A 25651-nucleotide genomic window follows, 5' to 3' on the forward strand; every position below is an offset into this window, starting at 1 on the left:
GTGCTATGACGAGGTGGTTCAGGATGCAGCTCATGCAGCAGGAATAGACACCGGGAATGGGGCAGGAGCGTGGCCCGGTGCTCTGCAGACTCTGATGGTTGTATTTTGGACTTGATGCCTTGTGTAGCTGAGTTGGGTAAATGCTTCACCTGCTGCTTCTGGACAGGCAGAGAAAATGCCTGTCCCTTCCTCTTATACCCTCAAGCTCTCGCTTCATACTATAAGCACTGATCGGTGAAGAGAGAAAGTGAACTCATTTTAGAATGGCTTTGATAGTATTAGCAAGCAGCAATGTTTCCTTTTAATATGCTTAGAGTACTCTGAAAACAAGAGAAAATAAGACCAAGTGTTGCCTTTTTTATATAAAAAAAGCTAATCCTTTAATAATTTGAAAATGACTCTCTACAAGATATCAGACTGTAATACAGGCTTGCAATAAAGGTTCTCCTTTTGAAAGCACAAACTATCAACATAACCACTAAGCTTCAAAACACTTTTTCACTTTCTAAGAATATACAGTGAAAAAAATGGACAAGGAAATCCGAAAGAATCCCAAACAGCACTAGTACAAAACAGGTTCACGTGGATTGCTTTTTGGCAACTGGCTATCAGTTACAATAGGAAAACCACCCTTTCTGGATGTTATGTCAGAGCCAAGCCCTGGAGCCGATTCTGGGCCAGCTGAGGCTGTGCTGGCTCCCGCTGGCCTTCCTGGGAACGTTCTGCAGACTCTGGAAGTGACATTATGGTAGTTCACTCTGAGACAATACATTAAGGCTGAAAGATTTCATACGTTGCTGAAATGGTTTTGTTGTCTAAGACAATAAATCCCATTTCAATAAGGCTCATGTTCGGATACAAGCTGGGAAAGTGAAAAGTTAGGCAGAAATGCCTGTTTTCTAGGTGCTACTGATCTCATGAGTGTGTATTTACCAGTGATCCGCTCACCGATGCAAAACACTCAGAACACATCAATGTAGGACTACCTTGAATTTTGCAAGGACAGTACTGTTTCTGCTTTAAAAACACCAGAATTGCCTGGAATTTACCTGAGCTATTGCCCACTTTGAAGTGCAGCTTCTAGTCCGAGGACCACAGGCAACTGGCATTCTGTGCCTTATTTTTAGGGGGTTCACAAAAGGCAATGAAGTTTATAAGTGTTTTGCAGCAGCCAGCATACATGAAATTTCTAAAGGAGTCTACCACTCTGCTAAGAATTTTTAAGGGTCTAAATTGAAAATTACTCGGTGGGATTGTGTGTACTTACTGATGGAATGGCCCCATTAAAACGGGAGGTCATTTTTGGCAAGTGTACTGCAGAAGGACCAGCACCTATGCAACAATTTGGAAAAAAGCCCAATAGTTGAATGGAGGTCAGAATTGCAATAGAATTCCCAAGAATATGTCCTAGAAAAATAAGTGCTATTCCTCATTGAATTGTGTATATGCTATAGAGATGTTTAAATGTCTGTTATTTCAAACTAAGCTGTTTTCTTTCTGTGTGAATTACAATTTGTACGTTAATCCCTCTGGAAGGGACCGGTATTTTGAGATGTTGCTCATCTGCAGCCTCAAAGATGAGCCCAGTGGATCCTGGGATGCTCTCAGGATAATTCTGAGTCCATGAACAATAAGGCTTTTGAGCCTGACTGTTAAATTTAATTGCCAATGCAAAGTCGTACAAAGTAAACGTTTATGAATTTACATTGCTGGGAATCCATCCACGTTTTGAAATCCCATGTTGCACAGTTGTTAGAAATAGTGAAATTTGAATGCCGCAAGATATTCAATATATACAATTCTGCCTTCCTCCTTAGAAGGTTCTGATTCTAATATGGCCTAAAAATGCTTTTCTCCCAAATGCTGTATGCCTTGCTTGATGTGTTGCTTGTTGCAGTTGTGCATATATGCTACTCAGAATGATCAAATGCTGTACATAACAAAGTAACATCAAGAGGAGAGTTAAATTTCATGGTATTAAGCTATAGAAAGTAATTTCTAAGAAGGGAATGGAGTTCTATGAGAACCATTACACTTGCTTCATGGATTGCTACAAGTAGGTTTCACAAGCAAGTCCATGTGCCAAAATCAAGATAGAATGAAACAAGAAGAGTGCAGCATCCAGTTAACAAATATACTGAGGAAACAGGCAGTATATACAAAAGATACGCACTGCTTACCCGAGACATAATTTTCTAAGGTGCTTAATTGATGTTTTAGGGAATGTAGCAACATATACATATATGCAGTGTATACATATCTAAATGTGTATTAGAAACATAATGCACAACTAGATAGTTCCCAGATCCCTGATTTCATTAGATTCTCTAATGCAGTATTTAAAATATTTCATAAAAAATTTCTAAAAAAAATAAATGATAACATTTACATAAAAATAGCTCCAGTTTTTTTGCTTTTCTGTTTCGCTGCTCATGGATTGGATACCACTGAGTTTCATAAGGTCGCCAATTGGACCAGTGAGAGTTTGAACAACTGTGCGTGACGAGACAGCTCTGTTACTCGGTCCACCATCTTCTGTAGGGCTGCTGTGTTGGGGTAATGCAAGGCAGCCATCTTGGTAGCCAGAACGACACTCTTCAGCAGTTCACACAACTGGTTGCTGGAGTTCATCACTTTGTTGCGTATGTCCTGAGTTGTCACTTGCCTCGTGAGCATGTCCCCAATGAACACAAGTTTGTGAGCGCTCAAAATGACAAATTTGCTGTGAGCCACGAAGATTCGGGGGGGCTGAGAAGCGTTGACGCAACTGAAAAAGGCGTCAATGGCATTTAGAAGGGAGTTGAAATGAGTCTCACATTGGTCAGAATAGAATAAGAGCAGCTGGCTGTCACGGGAGGTGGCGGTGCTGTTTGCACTCTGGAGAGCTTGAGGTGGCTTCCATTTTGAGATGTCGTTCTCTACCGGCTTTGTGATCTCTTGCTCCAGACGCTGAAACTGATTAATCTGAAAGGCAAATAAAAAGGCTCCCTTCAAAGAATATTCTCGTAAGATGTTGTTACGTATTACAATGTCACCTTATGCCTCAGGATACCCCTAGGTATCCTAGATTGGCCTTATCCTAAATAAAAACTAGTATTATGTGTTTTCTAAGATCTTCTATTTTGGAGAGTGAGGGGTAATCAAGTGCTTTGGTTATCATAAATCCAAATACACAGGGTTCAGAAGAGAAAAACATCTAAAATACTTTATTTGCATTAAAAAAAAAACCTCCTGAATTTACAAGCTGTTGCTCATTTGGAATATTTTGAAATCAGAAGCGAGAGAAATGGATCCAAGTGGCAATGACTCCTACACAATCTTTAAAAAGCTGCCATCTCTGTGAGATTTTGAGATGACAAACCTTTAACTCTCACCTCCACATTGCTTGTACAATTTTCTGCCATACGATATGGTAACAATATATTGAAGAATTCATGTGAGGGCAAAGTGACAGCCTTCAATCTTATATGACCTGCTTTTTTAGCGTTTACAGTGATGTTAAGCACAGTATTTAACTTAATGGTATTGATGTTCACATCACAGATGTGCAGGTAGCATGTGTATTCAGTGTGGTCCAGTGATTAAGGCACTGGATTGCAGGTCCGGAAAGCCAAGTTCTCAAGCTGGCTTTGTCACTGATCCACTGTGAGACACTCCAGAAACCTGCTTCTCCTCTGTGGTAAACTTTTAGAGACAGAGACTGCTTTTCATTATGTGTATGCACTGGGCCCATTGCAATGGTGCATTGTATAAAGAAATAATTAGTCTCCTAAATTGAGATGGTTGGAAATTGTTTTCAAGGGAAAGGCTTATTCCTGCCACAAGAGACGTCATTCCAAACGCTGAGAGCTGTGGCTGTGCTTCCACTCAGTTACTAAGTGGCAACAAGGAAATGAACAGGGCAGAGATGCTGATCTTCAGAATAGCTACTCTGCAGAAAATACTTCAGCTGTCTCTGGCATAAGCAATCGCTGACGCAGATGCATGAGGCCAAGGAAGGTGCTAAAATCTTGATGCTCACCATTTCCCACTTGGAGCATGACAGCGTGTGTCCTTGTCCTTTGTGTTGATAAATCCATTAATGGTGGAGCCTGACTGGCACAAATCCCACTTGGAAAGAAACTAACCTGGAGCCACTGTTTAGCCAAGACCTAATACCTGCCATCTTCACCATCTAGCACCTGGGACTCTCCAACTGTGTGTGCTGGCGCTATGCACACCTCACAGCCATGATGCCAGCAGTTGCACACTGCTACGCGAAGGGCCCCTCCTGCTTTATTTGACCAGTACTCCTTATGTGCAAGGACCACTGCATTTTAATGTGATTATTGCACCTGAGTGAACATACCTGATGGTGCTCTAGTTCTATTTTGCTCTGCTTGATGATATTTTCTTTTTCCAGCAGCTCCTTCTGTTGTCTTTCAAACTCTTCTTTCCCCTGTTTTGCATAATATAAGAAGACACTGTGTTAAATCAAAACTGCTCCTGAGCTAAACAACAACTCATAGGTCAAATAACAGGCTTCTTTGTATTGGCTTTTTCACTGGTAGTGTGCCACTAAGAGTATGGAGAAGAAAAGGAAAGTGTGGCAGAGCAAAAGGCTATTGCTATTATATATGCAACAGTCCTATTTGAGAGCAAGTAATCGCCCTGGTGAAATTACTCTTGAATGTGTATTAGTGTGACAATCTGATTGCCTCCTTCCTGTGAACAGCTTTTGCAAACAAAAGCATCAACAACTCCTACTTGGCCTTGCACAGACAAAGGTGTTGGGTTTACCTACCTGCAGGTGAACGTAATCGTAGTCATCCATCCAGCTCTTTTCCGAGCTCTCACTGGTAGTATTGTGAGGGTGCTGACCTTTACTCAGAAGCGGAGGAAGGGAACTGCAGTGGTTCTGTGCTTTTTCTCCGTGATGCTGCATATGAGGATTGTCATATGCATAGTCAGGAGTGTTCGTGATATTCTCTGGTATGTTTTTGAAACGTGAGCTGCTCAACGCCTGTTTGAAGAGCACCTCTGCATTGATGCTGATGGTAGTGGTCAGTTGCTTGGCATCATCTGGGACTGTCCTTGCCACCATAACAAACCGATCCAGGTCATCACACTTGTTCTGCAGTCTGTTGAGAGCTAGAACATTCAAAGACCAGTTGTAGCTGTTCAAGTCGTGACTGGTTTGGGTAAGGATCTGGTGAGAGTCCTCCAGCCTTTGCACCTCCCTCCTCATTTTGTTAAGTAGGCTGAACTCAGACAGGCAGGAAGCATTGGCTGCTGATCCTTTTGCAAACTGGAGGTACTCCAACAGCGACTGCTCTACCTTATCCACAGCAGTGTGAATTTCATTGATGTGTTTCTCCATATATCCATAAGACCGCCAGTCTGCTGTAATAAAGGCCATGAGATTATTGACAGCTGTCTCCACCATCTGCTGGAGGCGATAAAGCTTCTCTATAGCAGTATCTGGATCAAGGATTAGTCTTTTGTCCTGTGCAGTTGATGCTGAGAAAGAAGAGTCTTTTGATGTTGTTGAAGATGTGGACATGTTACTCCTTGTGCTTCCTGTGCTGGAGAAAGACAACCTATTTATCCCATCAGTCACATCCTGTAAGCCTTTAGTGTCTTGGAGGACTGGTGGTGGTACATCATATACACCTTCTCTTCCTTCTGGGATGAGACTTTCACTGAGTCCTGTCTGTTGTCCTGGGAATGCCATTCCCCTTGGGGTATCATAAACATCTTTTTGAGGTGCAATTTGCTGTCCAATAAAATGGTTTTGATGGTTCATAGGGATGTCATAAACACTCTGTTTCTGTGGCACTCCATCCGGCAATAAAAGGCTCTCAGGAGAAAATTTATTAAGTTCTTTCCCAGTTGCTTTGGTGATGGGAGGAGGAATATCATATACTCCTTCTGGTCTTACACTGTGGCCCACTGGAGATGAAAAATCCTGCAAATTTTCCCTCAGGCTTGTATCATTTCGGCATGCAGATGGAGGTGTAGCATAGACCTGAATCACAGAAAGCAAACCATGAAACATTTGGCTAGAACAGAAAAATATTTTACACCTTCCATATGGCCTATAAAATGCTGTGATGGAAGATCTGCCATTGACTTTCATGGAGTCTGCTACTTCTCCTGAGTTTCACTGAGTGTCAGTTTTAATATCTCACTTTTTAACCTTCATCTTGATGCAAATTCTCATAAGCAGCAAAATCCAAAAAGGCAGCATGCTGCCACAAAGATAATGTAGGCCTAATTATCAATTCACACTCCATAACTTCAATAATTTTGATGCAGTCCTTCACTTTACCAGTTTTAACAGTTTAAAAACCTAAGGAAATATTTGAAGTACTGAATCTCCTTTTCCTTCAGGATCATACATGAACTCTTGTTTAAACATGTCTTTGGTCAGACATGAAAATACAGGATCTTGTGGAAACAGTGTAATACTCACTCCTTTGGCAGGTGGTATGTCATAGACTCCTAAAGCTTTTGCTTCTCCCATGGGAACTGGAAGTGCAGGCCCCTTAACTGATGTGGGGGGAATATCATATATCTAAAGAAAGAATAAACTGGTTACAGAAACAAGTCACCTCAGGAAAGCTCTGATCTCAGATGAGTTTTCTTGGTTTCCATGCTTCCTCTCAAACAGCCTGAAGATGATCAGAGCTCTTCAACTTTGTTTCATATGGGAGAGCTGCTTGGATTTCCCTGGTATTTTGGACAGTTAGGAAATGCACTTTGCTAGGTCCCCTCTGGCCAATTATGTGGACGGCAGGCTGGAGAGATGAAGTCATGGCTGATTTCCATCCCGAGGTAAATCAAGGCCAGTCTATTACAGATACCTGTTGGGGTGAATGGGGGAGCAGTATATTCATGTGACCAGAACTGATCACACCCTTACTGATAGAGATTAGAGGGATTGAGGAATAAGCTTGTACTAGCATGCGCTAAACTCTCTGAAACTAAGGCTACCCCTGTCAGCATCACCTGTCTGCTTTATTGGGTGCAGTGTGAGCTGTCCTACTAGCAAAAAGTACAGCTGTCCGATGTTTCAAGTGTCCCACTTGGTGGCATGTCCTAGATTACAGTGGGTTCTGCATGTGGTCTAAGGCCACTCTCTGAATGTTTCTTAACCCAGACTTCCCAACAGTTCCAGCCATTTGGTGTTAGTCTGTGCCATGTACTATTGGGCTTCAACGTTGTCCCCTAGAGGAGCTGCTTTGTCAAAGAGCCATGGAGAGATGCAGGGTTGTTGAGTTACAGGTCCTCCAAGCATCCACTCTATATGTCTGTGGTCTTGGGCATTGAATGGTAAGGGTGTTCCCCAGAACAAAGATGTGTTTCAAGTTCACTGACACGGTGCAGTAGATATGTGGTGAAAACAATTCCCTGCATAGTAGCTGTTCATCTAGGCAATAATTTTACCCTTACTGAGTGAATTACTGTCAACTATGCAACAACAAAGTAAGGGAAAAAAAATTGTTCCCAGCCAGCAAGTTTATTCTGTTTAGATATACTCTTTGATCAAAACACAGAAAACAAATGGGACTTTTGCGTTTGGTGTGCTGCCAAATCTTAGTCAACATCAAATACAACTTTGAAATACTTCTGCGCTCTGTGAATAAGCCACTGCATCTAATTAAAACATATTTTCTCTCTGAAATGAGAGAACTTGCTTTGCTCATAAACTTCTGGTAGAAATTCATCACCTTTTGTGCCCTGTCAGTGCTGTTGGCAGTTTTATTGGTACCTACCCCTTGGAGAGGGCGAACAGGGGGGATATCGTAGGTATCCTTCTGGTATTTGGAAGGGAATTCATAAACATAACCTTGTCCTGACCTGACTGGAGTTATTACCTGTGGGATAAAAGAAAAAGAGGAAACATAAGTCTTTGAGGATCTTGGCATGTTCTCTCTGTAACTGCACAGGGCATAAACAATCCAGTATGATTAACATACTTTGTTATGCCACATAAAGCGTGTTATGATCACACTTTATGTGGTAATGTTAGTAACACAAGTCTACGTATACTTCTGACAGTTGAACGCTGCAAGATTATTATTATTAGTAGCTACAAATGCACCATCTTTCCCTTCCAGACCAGTTCTGACACAGCTGCTTGCTAGTGCTACAGTATCTTCTATTTGTCAAGCACAGATTCTCCAACAGGTTTAAGAGAGCTTGGTCCCTTCTTCCCATTGACTGCCCATTAGCACAGGCCACATGATGTGATGGTTACACCACCCACTCACTGAGATCAGAGCTATGTACATTCTGCTGCTCCCACTGAGGTGTTGAGTGTCCCCACTTACTGACAGAGGCTTAAAATACTATGTTCAGGCTCTGGGAGTCTTCCCCCTTTGCTTGTGGAGGTATTTCCCACTTACTCCAGCAACAGAGTCTTGTGTTACTGTGCTCCATAGCACAACATCCTGGATGACTGAGTGTGAGCTGTGGCTTTGGGAATTCTTTACATAGAAAGGCTATGCTTAAACTTTCCAAAGCTGGACATTCAATTATGCTGTCTCCATTTGGTTTGTCTATATTAGTGGATAAGAGATAGGAAATGTTAAGCCATTCTTGAAGTATATAATGCAAGAACAGCCTCTGAAAAAAAAGCTTAGAATTTACATTTTTTGACATTTTTCTAAACCATTAACTACCATAATGACTTCAAATAAAATTTGGTGAAAAATAACTGCCTTGTGTCTTGGACAGCATCTCCATGGCAGAATTTCAGTATAGTTTGGTATAAAAGAAATGTTACCTAACCCTCAGGAAGAGCTGGGTTTATAGTGGAAATGCTGACATCTTAGCCTCTGCTGGTGCTACTTAGCTCTAACAAAAAATTATAAATACTGTAACCCAAAGGCATAAAATGACAAATTACAAATGGCCATACAAGATGTGGCTTCGTGCTCAGCTGGGGAGAATTCTATACCAGAGCTACCTAACTGTCTTTAGAGATGTACGCAAGATGTAGAACAGAGTTTCTGCCCAAATGCTCAGTAAAGATCCTGTATCAGTTTTTGCTGTAAGGAATCCTAGCATCCTGGCCAGATTTCACAGTGAGTTTTGCTTGACTGAGGTCTGCAGGGAAGTCCCTGATGCTAACCTGCTACCTCCTCTCTGCTATGTTAACAGCACAGGCTTTTCTTCTTTTAACTTGCTGCCCAAATATTGCTGTGTAATCACTGGATTTTCCCCTGAGGTGACTGCCACGGCAGTTTACAGTACAGGTCTGACTCAACGTGAGTAGCCCAAGGCAGTGCATCCAGTACTGCCAGCTACTGCACTGACTGTGTGTGCCTTAGATGAGGGAGGAACATCCACACCTGGCAGGCAGGGGAAGACAGTGGTTTTTGCAGCTGCTTTTCCTTGAATTGGCATCAGAGGACAGGGAAGACAGGAACTGGAAGCTGTACGCTCTCCAGAGCACTGGGTCAGTTCACTGCCCGTGACAGAACTCCTGCTGAATTGGGTGTGGGGTTAATAGGGCTCACGTACATAAGAGTTTTTTAAAAAGAATCTAGAAATGTATTGAATTTATGATAGACCGTTCCTCTCCCACGGAGTCACCTACTGCATTGTAAAAGATATCTACAGACAAAACTTTTAAGAAAGTTCTCCCTTAAGTTCCTGGAAGTTCCCATAATGGATCACTCCAGACATTATCTCTTTCGGGCCATTCTCATGTAATACTGGGATTATGTTGTTTGAGAAACTTCAAACTTGTATCAACATCACTTCCTCATGCTTTTTCTGTCAGTGAGGGCTAGTGATCAGACTAGCATAGTTTGCCGTATATTTTTGGCACCCTTTTTTTTTTTCAGTTGGGTGCTGCCAGTCAAATGCTTTCCACCCAAGTCAGGAACAGAAGGATTTGGTTTTAAGCAATGTTTACTCAGAGGTTCCTTCCAGGGGCTCCAAAATTACAACCATGATGTTGCTTCAATAACGAGTCACTGGGGGTGTTTAACAATGATCTTCCAGGAGAACAGACAGTGCACAGTAAAAACGAAGGGCTGTTTCCTGGGTAGCCCATCTCCACAAACCCTTTTGCTACTGTGAACACTGTGGCATTAGCCTGCTCACTAATATGCCAGAAAACTGCTTGACCGTCCCAGAGAAAAAAAAAACCCAGAGTGTTCATGGCAGGCAACCAGAGGCCCCACGCCAGCCTTGGAAGTGGGGAGGACTGGGGCACAGCTGCAGTTCAGCTCTGCTTTACCTGCTGATTGTAAGGTAAAGCCTCCCAAGGCTGGGAGTCAGGCTGTGTCAGGCTCCAAAAAGATGGGTATTGGTCCCTCAGTCTGAAATTTTTATAAACCCTTGCTCAGTTGTGTTCTGCTCCAGAAGTTGAACTCTATCCTAAATCCAGATCAGGAGTCAAATTTGACCAGATCTCCTCCAGGCCTCAGCTGTGTGATGCTCCTTACAGTGCCACCCATGGAGGAAATGTATAGCACCTCTGTAGAAGCTTTATGGCACCCTAGTTCTCCAAGGTTTACACAGCAGTTTAGAGAAGCGCCTTTACACAGGCTCAGCAATAACTGTCCTACCTATCCCATGCCTAAAGTCACTCAGGATACATTAACACCCCTACTCTCGCCTTGCTCAGAGAACGAATTTCCAAGAAGAAACTCAAAGAAAAGTCACAGGTCTCTAATATACAAAAGGGAGCTGATCTGAGCAGCACAGGTAATAAGGGATGTGCAAGTAAAATTATTTGCTCTTGTTGTTATAGGTAAACACGATATTTGGCTTTTGAAAAAGAGAAGCCCTGGTGGCAAAGCAGATTATATCCTTACACCATGGAGCGTGGAACATAAGTGGAAGAGAAGCTGTGCTCGTGCCTAGTATTTAGAGAGATCCTCCCTCACTCTGCCTACAGGAGTATCATGCAGCTGCGGTTATTCTTGTAGCTCATCCTTAGAGACCGTTCCCATTTTTCAGAAAAGGCTGACATACCAGATGCTATATGAAAGGCTTACACTACTACAAGGCTGCTGTTTTTATTTACTGTGCTGTGATACAACCCTAAATAACTACACTAAAGCTAGACTGGCCAGATGAAGGAAGCCAGTTTCAGCACTGCAGGACTTTGTTTTTATCATGTATTTTGACACTTTCATTCTTTCCCAGACTTGACTAACCCAGTGTAGTGGTCAAGCAGAGTCACTCCCTTATTTAGGTGACACAAACCCCTGCTCTGGGTGCTTCCGGCTGTTGTTAAAGGCATTGAGAGGTTAAAACACCAAGTGCCTGATTCCGGGTATTCACGAATACAGCATGCCTACATAGGTGACTGTGGACAGAAGACCGCAGCTATCTGCAGGGCTGTGCTTAGCAGTGCACTCTACTTAAGGTGGCATTTATTTTCCAAATAAAAATGCATCAGAGGCTTTTATGTCTGCTCCTTTTTAGGCTTCTGAAATAGCTATATAAAAGACAGAAAATAAGACTTTAGGAAACCCAGCAACAATCAAGGTTTGTTGATAACATGAAAGACAACTTTTTTCTCCCAGTGACTCAGGTATATTTTCCTGTGTGGAGGATTATTATCCAGTAACAACATGTTCTGAGCGATTTCATCATAAAATCCTCCACAAATGCTGATCTGGTCTGCACTGAATACAGAACGTTTCCTGTTGTACCTCCGCTCATCTTCCCTTCCGACACTTTTCATTAGGTTAAACATCCCTCTGGACTGCTTGTTCCTAGTCAATTCAGAACAGAAGTTGCTCATCACCAAAACATATCTTGAGTGAACATTTTGTAACAGTAATTAAAAGAATACCCATGCTACTTGACGAAGTGAAAATGTGGAGCATTTATTCTGACTTTCATGTCCCCAGAACACTAGTACCTCACATGGGAAGCCAGGACATGCAGTTGCACTGCTGCTTCTGTATGGGGAAGAGGGAGGTAGCTGGGTAGGTGAAGTATGAAAGCTACCAAACCAAATATTTTTAGAACTTCTGATTTCAAGTATTCACCTATAAATATATTTAATGAACTTGCTGCTTCTGAATGAGATGCTCAGCCTTTTCAATGCATTGTTGAACCATTTTTTTTTAATGGTTTTGAATGTCTGATGGCAGTTTAGTCTTGAAGATCCACTTCAGAAGGAAGGAGGTAGCTGCAGAAGAAAAGTTGCCCTTCTCCCACTTCTGGAACAGGGATAGCAGCCCCCCCTGGTACTTAGGAATTCATTTCCTAACATATGCCACTGAACTTCAGACCTCATGAGGATTCTTTTTCCTTTTACTTCTTCTCTTTTAAGAATGCCTGTGGTCATCCGAGTTTAAACAATCCTGCATTTCAAACCAGCAATTTTCTTTGTTTACGCGTTAAAGGAAACAGATGGTGTTCCCACAAACTATCTAGCCCAACATTCTCAAACATTGTTAACCACTTAATCCATGCAGAGCACTAACAGAGACCAGGTTTGGCTCTGGTGAAACATGTAATGAGCCTACTTCAAACTTTTAGTACTGCAAAACAAAGACAATTTAGTAGAAAGCTTGTTCTGTCCTTGCTGAAGACCATGCTCTTCCAAAAGCAATTACTTGGGTCTTTTCCATGCTAATGGCATGTTCCTAACCAAGAAAAAGAGCTGAATGTGCATGTACTTTGCAAAATATCCAGTCCTGTGGTTCATTAAATCCCTCTTCCTTAAATATAAGGGAAAAAAAACCCATTCTATTTCTTCTAGGATTAAAATGGATGTTAGGCTGCAATAGAGAACATTCCTAAGGCAGCAAGAAGACAGTTCTCGTGCTTACAGCAGATGCACAACGCTGTAGTTTACATTGTTATACAAGGACAAAGAGTGAATAAACCTACTGAAGCCAACAGAATTACTCTGAATTTATAGCAGCGCTGTGGAGGGCAGAATTTGGCCTGTTCCCATCAAAAGCAATGCCTGATATGCAGAATGATGGGAAACAAGCTTCGCTGAGTTTTACAGGTGAGAGAACTGAAGCAGAGGTATGTTGCACCTCTGCAACACCTTGCCCCACCCAAACCACAGGCAGACAGGCGAGCTGAAAAGGGCATCTTGCTATTTCCCAGTATGGTCTCTTAACCCCAAGAACCTTCCGACTGCTTTTAAAATAGATCAGTGCTTTTTGGAGGTGGAAAAGAAGAGGCATGTGAGGTAAGTGTTACATATTTATTTTAAATCTGGATGAAGAATTGTATTAAAATATATTTCCTCCCATGATGCTCTCCTCTTCACCCCACGGGTAACTCTCAGCAGTTGATGAGCTACTGCCATCAACTGCTGCTAATCTCAGGTGTCAGTCCTGTATCTATTAAAATCAGCTGTAGCTTAGCCTGGGAAGAGTCCTGCCCTAGAGGAGGCCAAGTGGTGGTGCATAAAATGGGGCTGTTATAAAGCTTGGACATGGGAAAAGTGAATCAAAATATAAGTAAAGGAAAAAGAGCATGTTTGTTTTCTGTTGTAAAGTATTTATGTAAATTTAATACAAAACTCTAGTTGTTGAAATTCTGTTCCTAAGCCTCTTGGGTGGATATATAACAGCTACCTGGGTTCTCTTAGGCTTGTAAGGAGAATGAAATAGCCAAAGAGAATATGGGTAAATTAGAAGAGAGAGAGAGAATTACGGGGAAAAACCTAACCCCTACTCTCTTGAACTCCTAGTCTTTTGGAAGGCAGTGGCAGGAGCCATTGAACGATGCTGGATCAGGCAGCGAGCCACCTCTCGGCCCTTCTTTCTGTTTTGCTGCATGTATTTAGGAAGCTAGGTGTGTCTCCTTAGAAGTTTTTTCTTGGGAAAGGTCCTGTGGCTAAGCTGAACTGCAAGAAGGTTGTGTTAAAGAAAAGAGTCTCTAATGTAATCTGGGTATTTGAAAGAACCTGCCTAGCTGGCTAAAACTGTCCTTTTTACAGAAAGCACATAGTGTTTCCTCTCCTGCCTTTTGCAAGCTGCATCAAGATTTCCAGCGACTGATAACGATTTTCCTGACAGTAATACCTATTGTATCACTCAGTATTGTCTGCTGTAAAAAAGAGCAAAAATGTTTTTATGAAGCAGTAGCCTTGACTTACTTATTTGCTATATGCAATGACATACAACATATTTCCCAGCTGTCAGTGAGTAAGTAATGGTTGGGCTTTCATTCTCACATGTGCTAAGGATACTCACTCTTATAAATGTTTGGTTTTGTGAGTTGTTATTATAGGTCTTAGGATTATCAAATCATAACACTTTATTTTAACCTAAATAATGTATGAACATTGGGCCACTATAAAATGCTCTAGTAGAGTATTTTCTGCCAAGACTGAACCATTGGAGAGCTTTTGATCAAGGCTCACAAGCTGAAAGAGAGGGGAGGAAGCCTATAGAGGTATTTCTTCTAATGCACCAGGCTCGTAGCTGCAACTACGAGTTGCTTCTAGTGCTATGAGACCAAATGTTTCTGCAAGGCAAGAGGAAATCAACAGAAATGACTGTATTTTCTTTCCTGGGCTGAGTGAGTTATCAGCTCTACTGTGTGGCGGAAAGAAACGCGGTATCAGCACACATAGTGACACTGCCGCTTGTCTTTGATCAGGTGTTCCCCAGCGAATTTTCTGAGAAGTAAGATTCAAGATGTGTGAAGATAAGGATACGTGACAAATACTACCCTGATGCAGAACTGATTTATAGTTCTTGATGTTGTTTCCATCTTCAAAATACTTGCTTACTTTCTCCTATGCTTTATGTCCATTTGTTGTCCAAGACCTATACCTATGAAAACCTGCTTTTCTGCTGTAACTGTACATGCTCTCAGGCCTAAAGCATGTCCAGATGTCACTGATTCATGGTGTGTTAAATTAAAAATGCTTAACTTTACAGGCTCATGGATTTAAACAGAAACTTTTTACATGTGGCTATGAAGTGCCTCACCAGTAGATGCCCAGTCTTAAAAAAATGCCCCCATGGTATTGTAATGCAAATAACAAGAAGTAATGAAAATGGGTGTTACACTTTTCTCCTTTTCAGGTCGTATTATTTCAATTAGATTTATGCAAGTTTTGGGTTGTGAGTCTTGAAGATGTTAGGGCAGAAGTTGTGAAACCAATGTAAAATAAAAAATGTGAAATCACGAGCTGGCCTTGATTCAAACCCTCAACTGGTGGTGATACGGGTATAGCCAACTGCTTTGCAACTAGCCTAAGCCTGGCTTTTCAACTTTTGGTGTGACTCTTTCCATTAACCAGCACACAAAAGCAGGTTCATTACACTATTTTTCAGCTTTGTATTTTTCCTAAATCGAAAGTACAGGTTTGTTGTCTTTCCAAACAACTTTTTTTTTTAAATCTATGGAGTTACATAAATGACCTAAGCTCCAATTAGCATAAAATGACACAGCTGTTTTAAGTATAGTGGAATGGTGCTGACTTGCATCAGCTGTAGCTTTGGATTACGGTGTTGAATTTTTGCTTGCTGCTGGTGTTCACGATCACAAACTAAATGCAGATACAACGGTCTATCTGTCTACAGACCTTACTGAATGAGCAGTACAAGGCACAAAAAAGCTCAACAATTTTGTCACTGACAAGATTTTACTGCTTTGTTTGTTTCTTTCAATGCTGCTTTTGTGACCTGATCCTGCTTTCACTCACATCAGCTCTAGGGCTTTCCGCCAGTTGTGTTATGAGCAACATTTCTGCTTGCTTCAGTGGAATAGGCTTGGTGCTGGCTGGCCTTGAACTGCAAGGCTGACTGGGAAGGGGTATTTCCTAGCTTCTAGTGGAGTCATTCTTGCTTATAAAATGTGATTAAAAAGAGTCAAATCCACACTTCTGAGGATGACCCATTTTGAGAGAAAGAGAACAAGAGAAATGGACAGAATTTACCCATTATTATTAAATTATCAGCATTTTTTAGAGAAGTGTGAAAGAGGAAACTTGTCCAATACTCTCACTAAGAGTTTTACCAGTGCCATCCCCATGACAATTACTCATTTTTAGACAGACAGTGACATCACCATTTCTGCATGTGTTGGCCAACAGGGCTAACAAGCTGACATGTTACAGTACTGGTGATAGAACAGGCGTGCACTCTGAAATAAATGTCTGTGGATGGATCTTACGGAGAAACAAAATCCCCAAATTATTGTGTGATAAGTGGAGAAATACATTTTTCTGATAAAGCGTTCTCTGGAAACCTGTGATTAATTTTGAGCTGGAGTTTTGATTAATGAGAAGTGTGTGGCGAAACTCAGCACTTCAGTGTTTTGGTATCTTACCCATGATAAATACTTAAAGCAGCATCTTGCTTTGGCCATCCCAGTCTGTCTGATTTTCCCATTTTAAAAAGGTTGTCACATGAAGAACCATTTGGCAAATATGCACTTGTTTTCTATGCTGGTAATACTATGACTGTCTCGTCTGAAAGACAGAAGCCTAAATTTAGGACAGGTTTGGAGGAGGAGAGGAAATGAAGAAAAAGGATGAGAAGATGGGTGCTGGGACAGGTAGGACAGAGAGCGGTCTTACTGTTGTAAATGACATCAAATCCTAAAGGCTCACAAAAAATAAACCAGTTTCGTTCAGTCCAAACAACTTGTTTTAATTCTTTTGAGGAGCTTCATCTTATTTCTGTTATTTCTTCCCTCCTATATTGAATTTCTAGATGGAAAGTTGGGGGGGGGGGAGGGTGGGGCTTCATTTGGGAATCGTTGAAGTAAGGTATTTCCATGACTTCTTGTTTCCCATCAGATATTTTCTTTCTTCCTTTAAGACATTTCTCGGAACAAATCTTTCCCTGTCACCAGTTTCAGTTTTGGTGAATTGGCATTTCCCAGTGGGCAAAAAAATTGTTGAGATGAAGCATTGCCAAAGAGTTTCAATTCCACAAGAGTGCTCTTGGAGGTACACTTGGACATAAACAATGGAAGTGTCCCTATATAATTTAGGTTGGGAACCATGGTGTTCTGAGAGAGCTAGGCAAAGAATACCTTCCATCAGGAAGAAGCTCAGCTGAATTTGATTGGTAGAGGTTCTCTGGCTCACAAGCTATATTCTGGCTCCATTTTTGTATGGGTTTCTCAAGGCAGCTGTACAGACGAGTGCTCCTATTAACTGGTGTTTAGATTAGCATAGCTTGCTTTGGCAAGTTTATGGAAGGTATAGACACCTTTTAAACAGATATAAACTCCATCCTTAATTGTCTGTTGCATCTATATAATAATTATGCCAGACCTCAGTCAGGACTGATTGTGCATATAAAAAAGTTGTGATTATAAGACCCAATGGGAATATGTTAGTGTCTTTTAAGGATTAGGGATGGACTGTCTTATGGAAGGTTTCTGTCTCCTGAGGACTTAACTACATTAATTTCACTTCGATTCCATTCTACCGATCTGTTTTGGGAGAAAGCTTAATTTAGATTCATTTTTTTAAAAAACTGATGCAGTATTACTACTGCTATTTAAAAAAGAAAAATCGAAACATTTCATGCCAGATATGTGGAATGATGATATTCTGATGCTAACTAGTCTTCCTCCAAAACAAAACATCTACAAAATCATCGAACGCCTGCAAAGCCTTTAGATTTCAATAGAACTATGTTTTCTGACTGTCAGCAACCTGTCTTCATCTATCCATTTCCTATCTCCAGAAACCACACTGCCTCCTTATGATGAGATTTACTTTTTGAATAATCAGTTTTCCACTCGTGCTTTTGTAAAATGCTCTGCTGTTGTGCTTCGGTTTTAGTACTTACAGGGAAATTTAGATTACCCAGACTTAGTGTTTGGTTAGTGTGTTTTCAGATGTAACAAAAAGTCCAGTTAGGTTTCTAACCACCAAGAAAGAGCCCATAACCTTGCATTTTTCTTTTTATTATTATTCTTTTTTTAGCTGAGGTTTGATCCTACACTTGTGCCCGTGCAGGCACATTTGTGTCCCTGCGGACATCAGTTGTTGGATTAGATTGCAGGACTGGCCTTTTTTCTGATACTACAGGGAAAAAATGCATGCCTCTGGTCTACAAATAGAACTGATTAAAAAGAGCCCTGCAGTTAGGGAGAAACAGGGAGTAATGTTGAGCTCATATGTTTGCTCAGCATAATAAAATGCAGTCTTTTTCTTAAAATACTTCTCTACAAATCACATCAGTGACTAACTACTGCTTACTCTGACTTGTGGATGAGTACTTCTTCACTCAGTAGTTTTCATGGACACTACTGAGGATAGATTAACTGCACAGGCTTTTTATCAGTAAAATGGCTTTTCTCCTATTAATGTCACATGGAAAGTTGCAAGTGAAACTCCTGAGTCTAAGGAAAAGGCTGTGTGCTGTTTTTACCATTGAGTTTGCATTTAATTTGAGATAATTTCATCCTTTAGAGCACACTTTGTGAAACAGAGCACTTGGGTGCTGAGGTATGTGTTACCATTCCTGCTGCACTCAGCAAATTTGCTGTGTGTTCAGTACTTTTAACACTGAAGTAATATTTTGTTACAAGGGATACAAATCCCTAAAGTAGAATTTGTAATGTGAAAGCAGAAGAAGAGAGGGACTATAAGATGACCATTTGGGCCATTTAAGTAAACCACATCACAGGAAGCTGTGGTATTTCAGACTTGAGGGTAAACGGGGACATTATTCTATCTTGGAATGTAAATACATTTTGCCAATAAACTACAAAATACTGGATATGCTCCCGTTGTTTTGATGACAAAATATATCTGCCACACAACTCTTCACTATGCTTAATGTATGTCTCTTCTTACTTCATAAATGTGAATAGGCAAGAAAAGAGCTAATAATGTAAAGGCAGGCTTATTTCTGGAACAAACGTTATATCCAGCCGTTTGTTTCCTCCCAGCTAAGACAGTACTTGTTTAACTGGAAGGAAAAACGTCATAACATGGCTAACTGGCTTCTGCTACTGAAGTCTGTGCCAGAACTGTCAGGGTGGTGCTTCTTGTGGGGTGGTGTTTCCACTTTCTCATGGATTCAACCAACATGACTAACATAAATGAAGACCAGGGAACAAGGTCCATTCCCTTAGGCATGGTTTACCCGAACCTCCTGCTGAAGGCAGTGAGCTCTTGAAAAAGGTGGAGATCGCAGGATGGTGGGGTGTGAAACCCTTCATCTGTCATGGGCATGTTTATACCTGGAAATATGCCAGGGATGTTCGTGTGTGAATATGAGTTCCTTCCCTATTCTGCTTTATCCACTTTTAAAAGGTGGATAAATCTGAGTGAGTGTTTCCTGAACTGTAAAGTTCTAGTTCAGACAGACCAACAAACAAAAAAGCTGGTGTGTTCCAAGTTGGCATTGATCTCTATTCGCCTTGAGTTAGTCCTTGTGGGAGCTGTAGTTCAGGGCTGGTAACCACTGCAGTGCAGCCTCTTCCCTGGTTGAACAGCTGTGGTGCATCAGCCTCATATTCTGTTTTGTGCTGCTTTTCCTTGATCAAAAAAGTTCTCCTGAAAGCTACCAGTTCCTACAGAAAGCTTTCAGAATTTGTCAAAACTCTTTTCCAACATGGAAATGTTTACCTTAAATTTTTTGGCCAATGCTATTTTCAGGATGGCAGGGACAGCGCAACAGATCAGTTAGGGGAAATGCTGAACCAGAAGAAGAGTGTTTAAATTACAGCAGTGACTTTTTTTACATGTAGCTTTCCCTAGTTTAAAGCTCATGTGTGAACTAATGATTAATCATAGATGCAAAAGAGGCTTTGTGCTTTGACAGCACCTTTCCCAAAGGATGTTCTCAAAGCAGTCTGTGCAGAATGAGTTCCCTCATAATTACCCCACATATTTTGCAGATTACATTGCTGAGGTGCAAAAACACCACTCAAGACTATGCAGAAGTCTGTGACATGGATAAAACCCAGGTTTTCTGAATGTCAGATTTGTCTGAAGGTTCCTTCTCTTTGCTGGTTGCAGCAAAAGAGAGTAAGTTTGAAGGCAGAGCACAAAAAGAAGGAATAAATTCTACGATTTGGCTTTTGTATCTTTATGCTTCTCAGACACCCTTCACACTTAGGGGTGTAACCGTTTTGTGACTAAACTTGCAGCATAGCTATAAAAGCTTGGGGCTAACCAAGGCTAATTTTAAACCATCCCTCATTATCTCTGTCATTTGTAGGGTGAGTTTTAGAAGGTGGTATTTTTATTTGATAGAAGGAGCCAATACAGCTCTGTTGTCAACATCTAGCTTGGCCAGAATCAATTTGTCATTATAATTACCTGCCTCAGGACTCCTTTTTGACTTGCTTTGCCTTGCTGGCTAAGGAGATGCGTTACCTCAGCACAGCTTTATAACGTGCCTGCTGTTGATTTACTGTTGCTTGAGGCTAGACAATTCCTGCCTGACAGCAGTTCCTAAGCTTTGCCTGTAAAACCTGTATGGCAGCCAAACCACACATTTGCACAAAGAAAACAGGCAAACGTGCACAGAAATGGATAGGATAGAAACTGCTGCTGGTCCTGCTTAGAATGGTGTCTAGAGGACACGGTCTTTTCTAGCTACTGCTATGGGAAGGGAGAAGGTTTACATATAAGACGACCTCACAGCAAAACCCCTCAACGTCCTTAAAACTGCCAAAACACACAGCTTGCTAACCAGCTGTTTCTGCTGATGGAAGAAGGCAGAGTGGCTCACTTAAACCATTGGGGCAGGTGTCACAAGTTCAAGAAAAGAGATTCATCATTTTGGAAGTCAAAGCAAAGATTCCCAAAAATCAAATCTTCAAGATTTCCAGCTTTCCTTAATATTAAGGATTTGTTTTACTGATCCCTAGAGGAGGAGGATTTGGAGGACAGACTGTCTCCTCAGACAAAGGAGAAGTGCTAAAGTGCTTCCCCTTAATTAGGCTTTTCTTTCACAAAGGCATTAGTAGATACTTGCAGCTGTAGCAGTAAAAAGCAGTTTTACAAGGTTAGGATGATAAAGAATGGAGTATGTTTTACCTCAGACTCCTCCCTTACTAATACCCCTACAGTTCTCTCTTGTCTACCATGGTTTCAATCCCAGTGGGTTCTTTTTAGTGTAGAACTGAGCAATTCCAAGGGACCAGAGACATGTCTGCCTCTGATCAAAGCAGGACACTGCCATGACGTTTGCCATCTAGCAACCCTGACACTAATACACAGTGAATACTGAGACTCAGGGCTCTTAGGCTAAATAAATTTAAAGTCAGGATTAAGGTGATCCTATCCTAAGTAACAAGAAGTGGCTAGTGCTAAGCAGGTTGGTAGCTACTTTGCTGAGGGTAAAATGCTTTATAAATGTGTGTGTTTTAGCTTATTCTACAGTTGGCAGCACAGCCATTTGTTTTTATGCAGCATAGCTGACCTTTCATAGGTTGCAAGGAATTAAATGAAACAAGTTATAAGTCAGCCAAATAAATGGTCTTAATTTTCTAAAGGTGACTTCAATTCAGAAAAATGCATATTCAAGCGTGCTGAAAAATTTCTAGGCAGAAACTTGGAGAAAACAGGTGCTTTAGTGCCTCTGATTTTTTGTGTCTCAACAATAAGTCTGCACTTAAATTAAAACAAAGATTTCAGTTTCTCAGTGTATCTAGGGTTTTAACACAGTCCCTGTAGCAACCAGGTTTATGCAGAATGTCCTATTAGTTTCAGTGGAGCTGGAGAGAGCAGGAGGAGGGAGAAGAGATTTCGCATGCAGTTGGTGAATTTTTTCCTTTCAGTCTTACACTGTGCAGAGTACACACACACTTGCATTATGCTAAGTAAACTATGCTAATGGTCATTTAGGCTGGTCAGGTCCTAAATTAAAGTACATAGCACTTTCCAAGCTAGTATCTTGGGCCTCCCAACAGACTTCAGTTCAGCTCTGCAGAGTGGTGCATCTCCTGTAGCCCAAGCCCGCTAGCTGAGTCATCTCTGCAGAGCGCTGTAATGTTTCATGCAGACATACACTAAAATGTGATCTCTTCTGTGCTGTCCCATCAATAGGCTACTTACCATGTGTTCACTAACTACCTTGGAGGGTATCTAAATGCTATGGTGGATAGGTAAACTATACTGCCCCTGAAAAAGATTTCACTATATCTAGCCTATAGGGAAAGGAGAAAAGGAGAGAAAGGATGTGAGATTTCTCAATAAAATCCACATAATTGCTCCAACAAAGCTCCTATCTCTACCTGTGCAGCAAGTGCAATTTTCTCATTTGACCTTTCTGTACACCCTACAAAGCATAATTGTGGAAAAGCTGAGCAAACGAACCTCTTTATACTTGGCTTGGGATGATTTCACAGATCTTTTTCTCTTGCTCAGAAGGAAAAAATCCATTTATTCTTATCAAGCAAAATGAAATTATAACAAGGAAATAAAAGCATTAGAAGATGTCTTCTGGTATGAAAAAGGCTGAGTTGAGAGTGAGGTGGGGGAAAAACCCGAAACAGATTGTCTTGCCAATCTAAATTAGGAGAGGAAAGTTTAAGCCAGTCAGGAACTTCCTGACAGAGACATCATCTGCTCACGTAACTTGGATATAAATACTATGCTTTAAGCTCTAAAGGTAAGGAGGATGCTAATAGCTGGAGCTGTTGAGCTGGGAATGGAGGGACTGTAGGAACTTCTTTTTGGCTTGGCAATAAGAGTTCCGGAAGGCCAGAAGAATCTCCTTCCTCCCTCCCTCAGGTACCTTCCATAACCCTTTTCAGCCACCAAGGCACTGTGTGCCACCAGGGTACCTGGCAGGTACCATGTGAAGGTAAAATGACGGAGTGACAGGAGATGGGGAGAGCCTGAGAGTGACAGCAGGAATAAGGGGGGACCCACATAACGCAACGCCTCTCACTGGAGCCTTCGGAGCTCTCAGCTGCTGCAGTAATGGCTGCATCATGGAGCTGCTGCAGCTCCCGCTTTCAGTCAAGAAATTTAGCTATAGATGAACATCAAGTGCACTCTTATAAACTTCAGGTTTGGTATTAAAACATCCCTCGTTATCATCATCCTCTTGCTCCCTCACTCTTCCAAGTATGGCCCTTGTCACATCAATCATTGCTTTCTCTTTGTAGTTTAGACCCGTTGGGACTTCTTGCAGCAAGGCAGTACATCACCTTTAATTAAACAAAAATTACTTGGGCAGATAATGTAACTGTTCATTAATTTGTGGGCGAGTTAATCTTACTGCAGCAGCTCTCTTCTGAACATATAATGCAAGAGTGCCATAGGCCAGATGTGCTTCAGCCTCCCTGGGGAGCCTGTGAGGACACAAGATCACCTAGATTCAAGACACAAGATTCCCTCACCTTTAGCAGCTGCGGTAGCACAGCTCCAAAATGCTCTACCATGTATCCCAGTTGTGAATTAAGCAAGCTGTTAAGAACTGGGCCTTTCTTTTCCTCCCACAGCAGTAAAGTTACAACTGTAACTTTATATAGTTAAGATATAGGAAGGATAAATATATATATAAAGTCCACACGCTGTCACTAGACATTAACAACTTCATTGGTGGTCAGTACAAGTGACCTCCTTTGGAGCTATCACATGAAAGCAAATGCACGCACCTTGTTAGTCAAAGCTGGACCGTCAATACATCTCTGCATGGAGGGTGGCACCTGGTAAATATCTTGTCCCACTAGACCGTGACCAGTGGGTATTTGGTAAATTCCCTGATTCAGATGGGAAGGTGGCACTTGGTAGACAGGGTCCCGTGCTGAGGCATGTGAGGTTGGCACTTGGTAGATCTTTTGCTGGTTGAAGGATTGATGCATCAATCCTGAATTGGACATATCCTGGCCAGAAGGACTGTCCTGTACCACTGGACCTATCAGGAGTTTCACACGGTTGCCTGGAACGATGCCTTGCCGGCCATGTAAGGAGCAGAGCCACCATCCTTCAAGACCTTCAGTGTTCTGTTCTATCACTGTCAAAATGTCTCCTTTGCGGAAGGCCAACTCCTCTGCGCATTCGGGGACGTTATCGTACAGGGCTCTTGCCATAAGATTCTGTGGAGAAAGAAGGGCAAGAAAAACAAATGAACAAAAAAGCTAGATTTTTTCCTAAAACTTCAAGCACATTCTAGGTGGAGACAAATAAGAACTGAATTGGAAAAAGTGTGCAGAAAATCAAAATGACACAGAAAATAATGCAGCACAGGATTCCTCTGTCCCAGTTTGGAGAAATGAGAGGCTTATGCATTAGCAGCACTGCTAGTGAGAATTTTACCAGTAATACTAGGTCAGATAGAAGCTCTTTATATGGTCTATTCACCCAGAGAGAAATCAGGAGAGTTCTGCTCTTGGCATTGAGATGCTCTTCCTGTGACTGGGGGCTTGTACCTTCATCTCTTGACATTGATTTCCCTGTTGCGCTCTGTGTATTGCTACAGTTAGCTAGCTGATTTTTAAAATAAAACTTGAACAAGACTCTCGGGGACATAATCCAGAGCAGTTGTTTCCAAACTTTTTTACATCTGCAGTGTTCCAAAAGACTTTCCAGTAGAGGTGCAGATCCCATTAGTGTAAAGACAGCGGGCTGGCTTTTCCTAGCTGCCACCTGCAGGCTCCTTAAAGTCAGGGATCTGTAGACCACCTGGTGAGAAAAACTGACCTAAAATACAAATTGACAAAATATCACAGTTTTTTAACGACGATGCTCACATTGGCATGTAGCTCTGTGCCTCCTCATTCTTTAAACTTCCTTGGTGGCACAGCACAGCATAGCACTAGCTTAAAAGGTAAAAAGCTTCCTCCTCCCACTGCCTCAAAAACACCACCACCAAAAAAAAAAGCCAACACCCCACCTCAAAGGACAAGGTTCCTCAGAGTCCCACTCTCCATAGAAAGATCTTGAAGAGAACATTTTTTAAAAAATAATGTGCCCAGTGACCCCAGCTGGAGTCATGCCTTTGCCATTGGGAAACCTGTATCAATCTATATGGGCCTGTTCTCATGCCAAAAAGCATAAGAATTTAGGTACTAAGCATTACTATAGAGTGTGTTTATATGTAACTTGGGAGGAGTCTAAGGGCAGCCAAGGAGTGTCTTTGACCTGTGTCAATATAGTTTAAGCATTCTTATACGCATTTTGCTTGATCACGTCAAGCAGAGTGGTAACATTAATATAGGGAACTTCACACAGGTCTACTCCCAAGCATTTGCCTCATGTTTCAGGCAGGCTTTGCAGCTTGCCCTGACCTCTGTTTTGTTGTGGCTATGCTACCAGCAGTACCTCTGCTAAGAAGTTTTAAGCCAACTCCAAGTCGATGTAAGATTATGCTCTGTGAGGTACAAATATGTTACTGACAAGTGCCGTTTCCTCTCACAGATTGAATCAGCTCCCTTCTCTCTTTCTTTGCAGGCCTGTATGGCACATCCAGTTCTGAATAACTGGCCAAGCTTAGGTATTCAATGGAAAGTAGGCAGGCTGTCTGTACTGACATTCTTGGACCCCTCATAAAGGCCGTGAACACTGAATTTCTTGGCTCTGGTGATGTTTCCAAATGCGCTGGCAACAACTGCTCCATGCCTGCCTGCTTCTCGGTGAAGGCAGTCAGCAGAGATGGTTATAAAGTAATTTTAAGCACTTGAAAAAATATAGGGAGCCCTGGATCTGGAGCGTTCTAGCTAAAGTATTTGGATGCAGTACACAAACTGAAATGGTGCTAATCCACTGTAAGACAGGATATGCAGA

The 25651-nt window shown here is 41.6% G+C and overlaps 1 protein-coding gene across 3 annotated transcripts in view; it reads right to left on the reverse strand.

Moving 5' to 3' along the window:
* Nucleotides 1-360: 360 nt before the first annotated feature.
* Nucleotides 361-25651, reverse strand: part of NEDD9 (neural precursor cell expressed, developmentally down-regulated 9) — a 76401-nt gene continuing 51110 nt past the window's right edge. For 2 of the 3 annotated variants that reach the window (XM_072853269.1, XM_072853268.1), the window contains exons 2-7: nt 23524-23964; nt 7758-7859; nt 6455-6556; nt 4784-6007; nt 4349-4438; nt 361-2964 (exon numbers count right to left, since the gene is read on the reverse strand). In XM_072853269.1, the coding sequence (XP_072709370.1) occupies nt 2455-2964; nt 4349-4438; nt 4784-6007; nt 6455-6556; nt 7758-7859; nt 23524-23964 (2469 nt within the window). In that variant the 3' untranslated portion in view covers nt 361-2454. The remainder of the gene's footprint in view (nt 2965-4348; nt 4439-4783; nt 6008-6454; nt 6557-7757; nt 7860-23523; nt 23965-25651) is intronic. The other variant, XM_072853270.1, reaches the window with a different exon arrangement.

Source organism: Ciconia boyciana, chromosome 2 (genome assembly GCF_034638445.1).
Source record: "Ciconia boyciana chromosome 2, ASM3463844v1, whole genome shotgun sequence".
NCBI classification, from domain to species: domain Eukaryota; kingdom Metazoa; phylum Chordata; class Aves; order Ciconiiformes; family Ciconiidae; genus Ciconia; species Ciconia boyciana.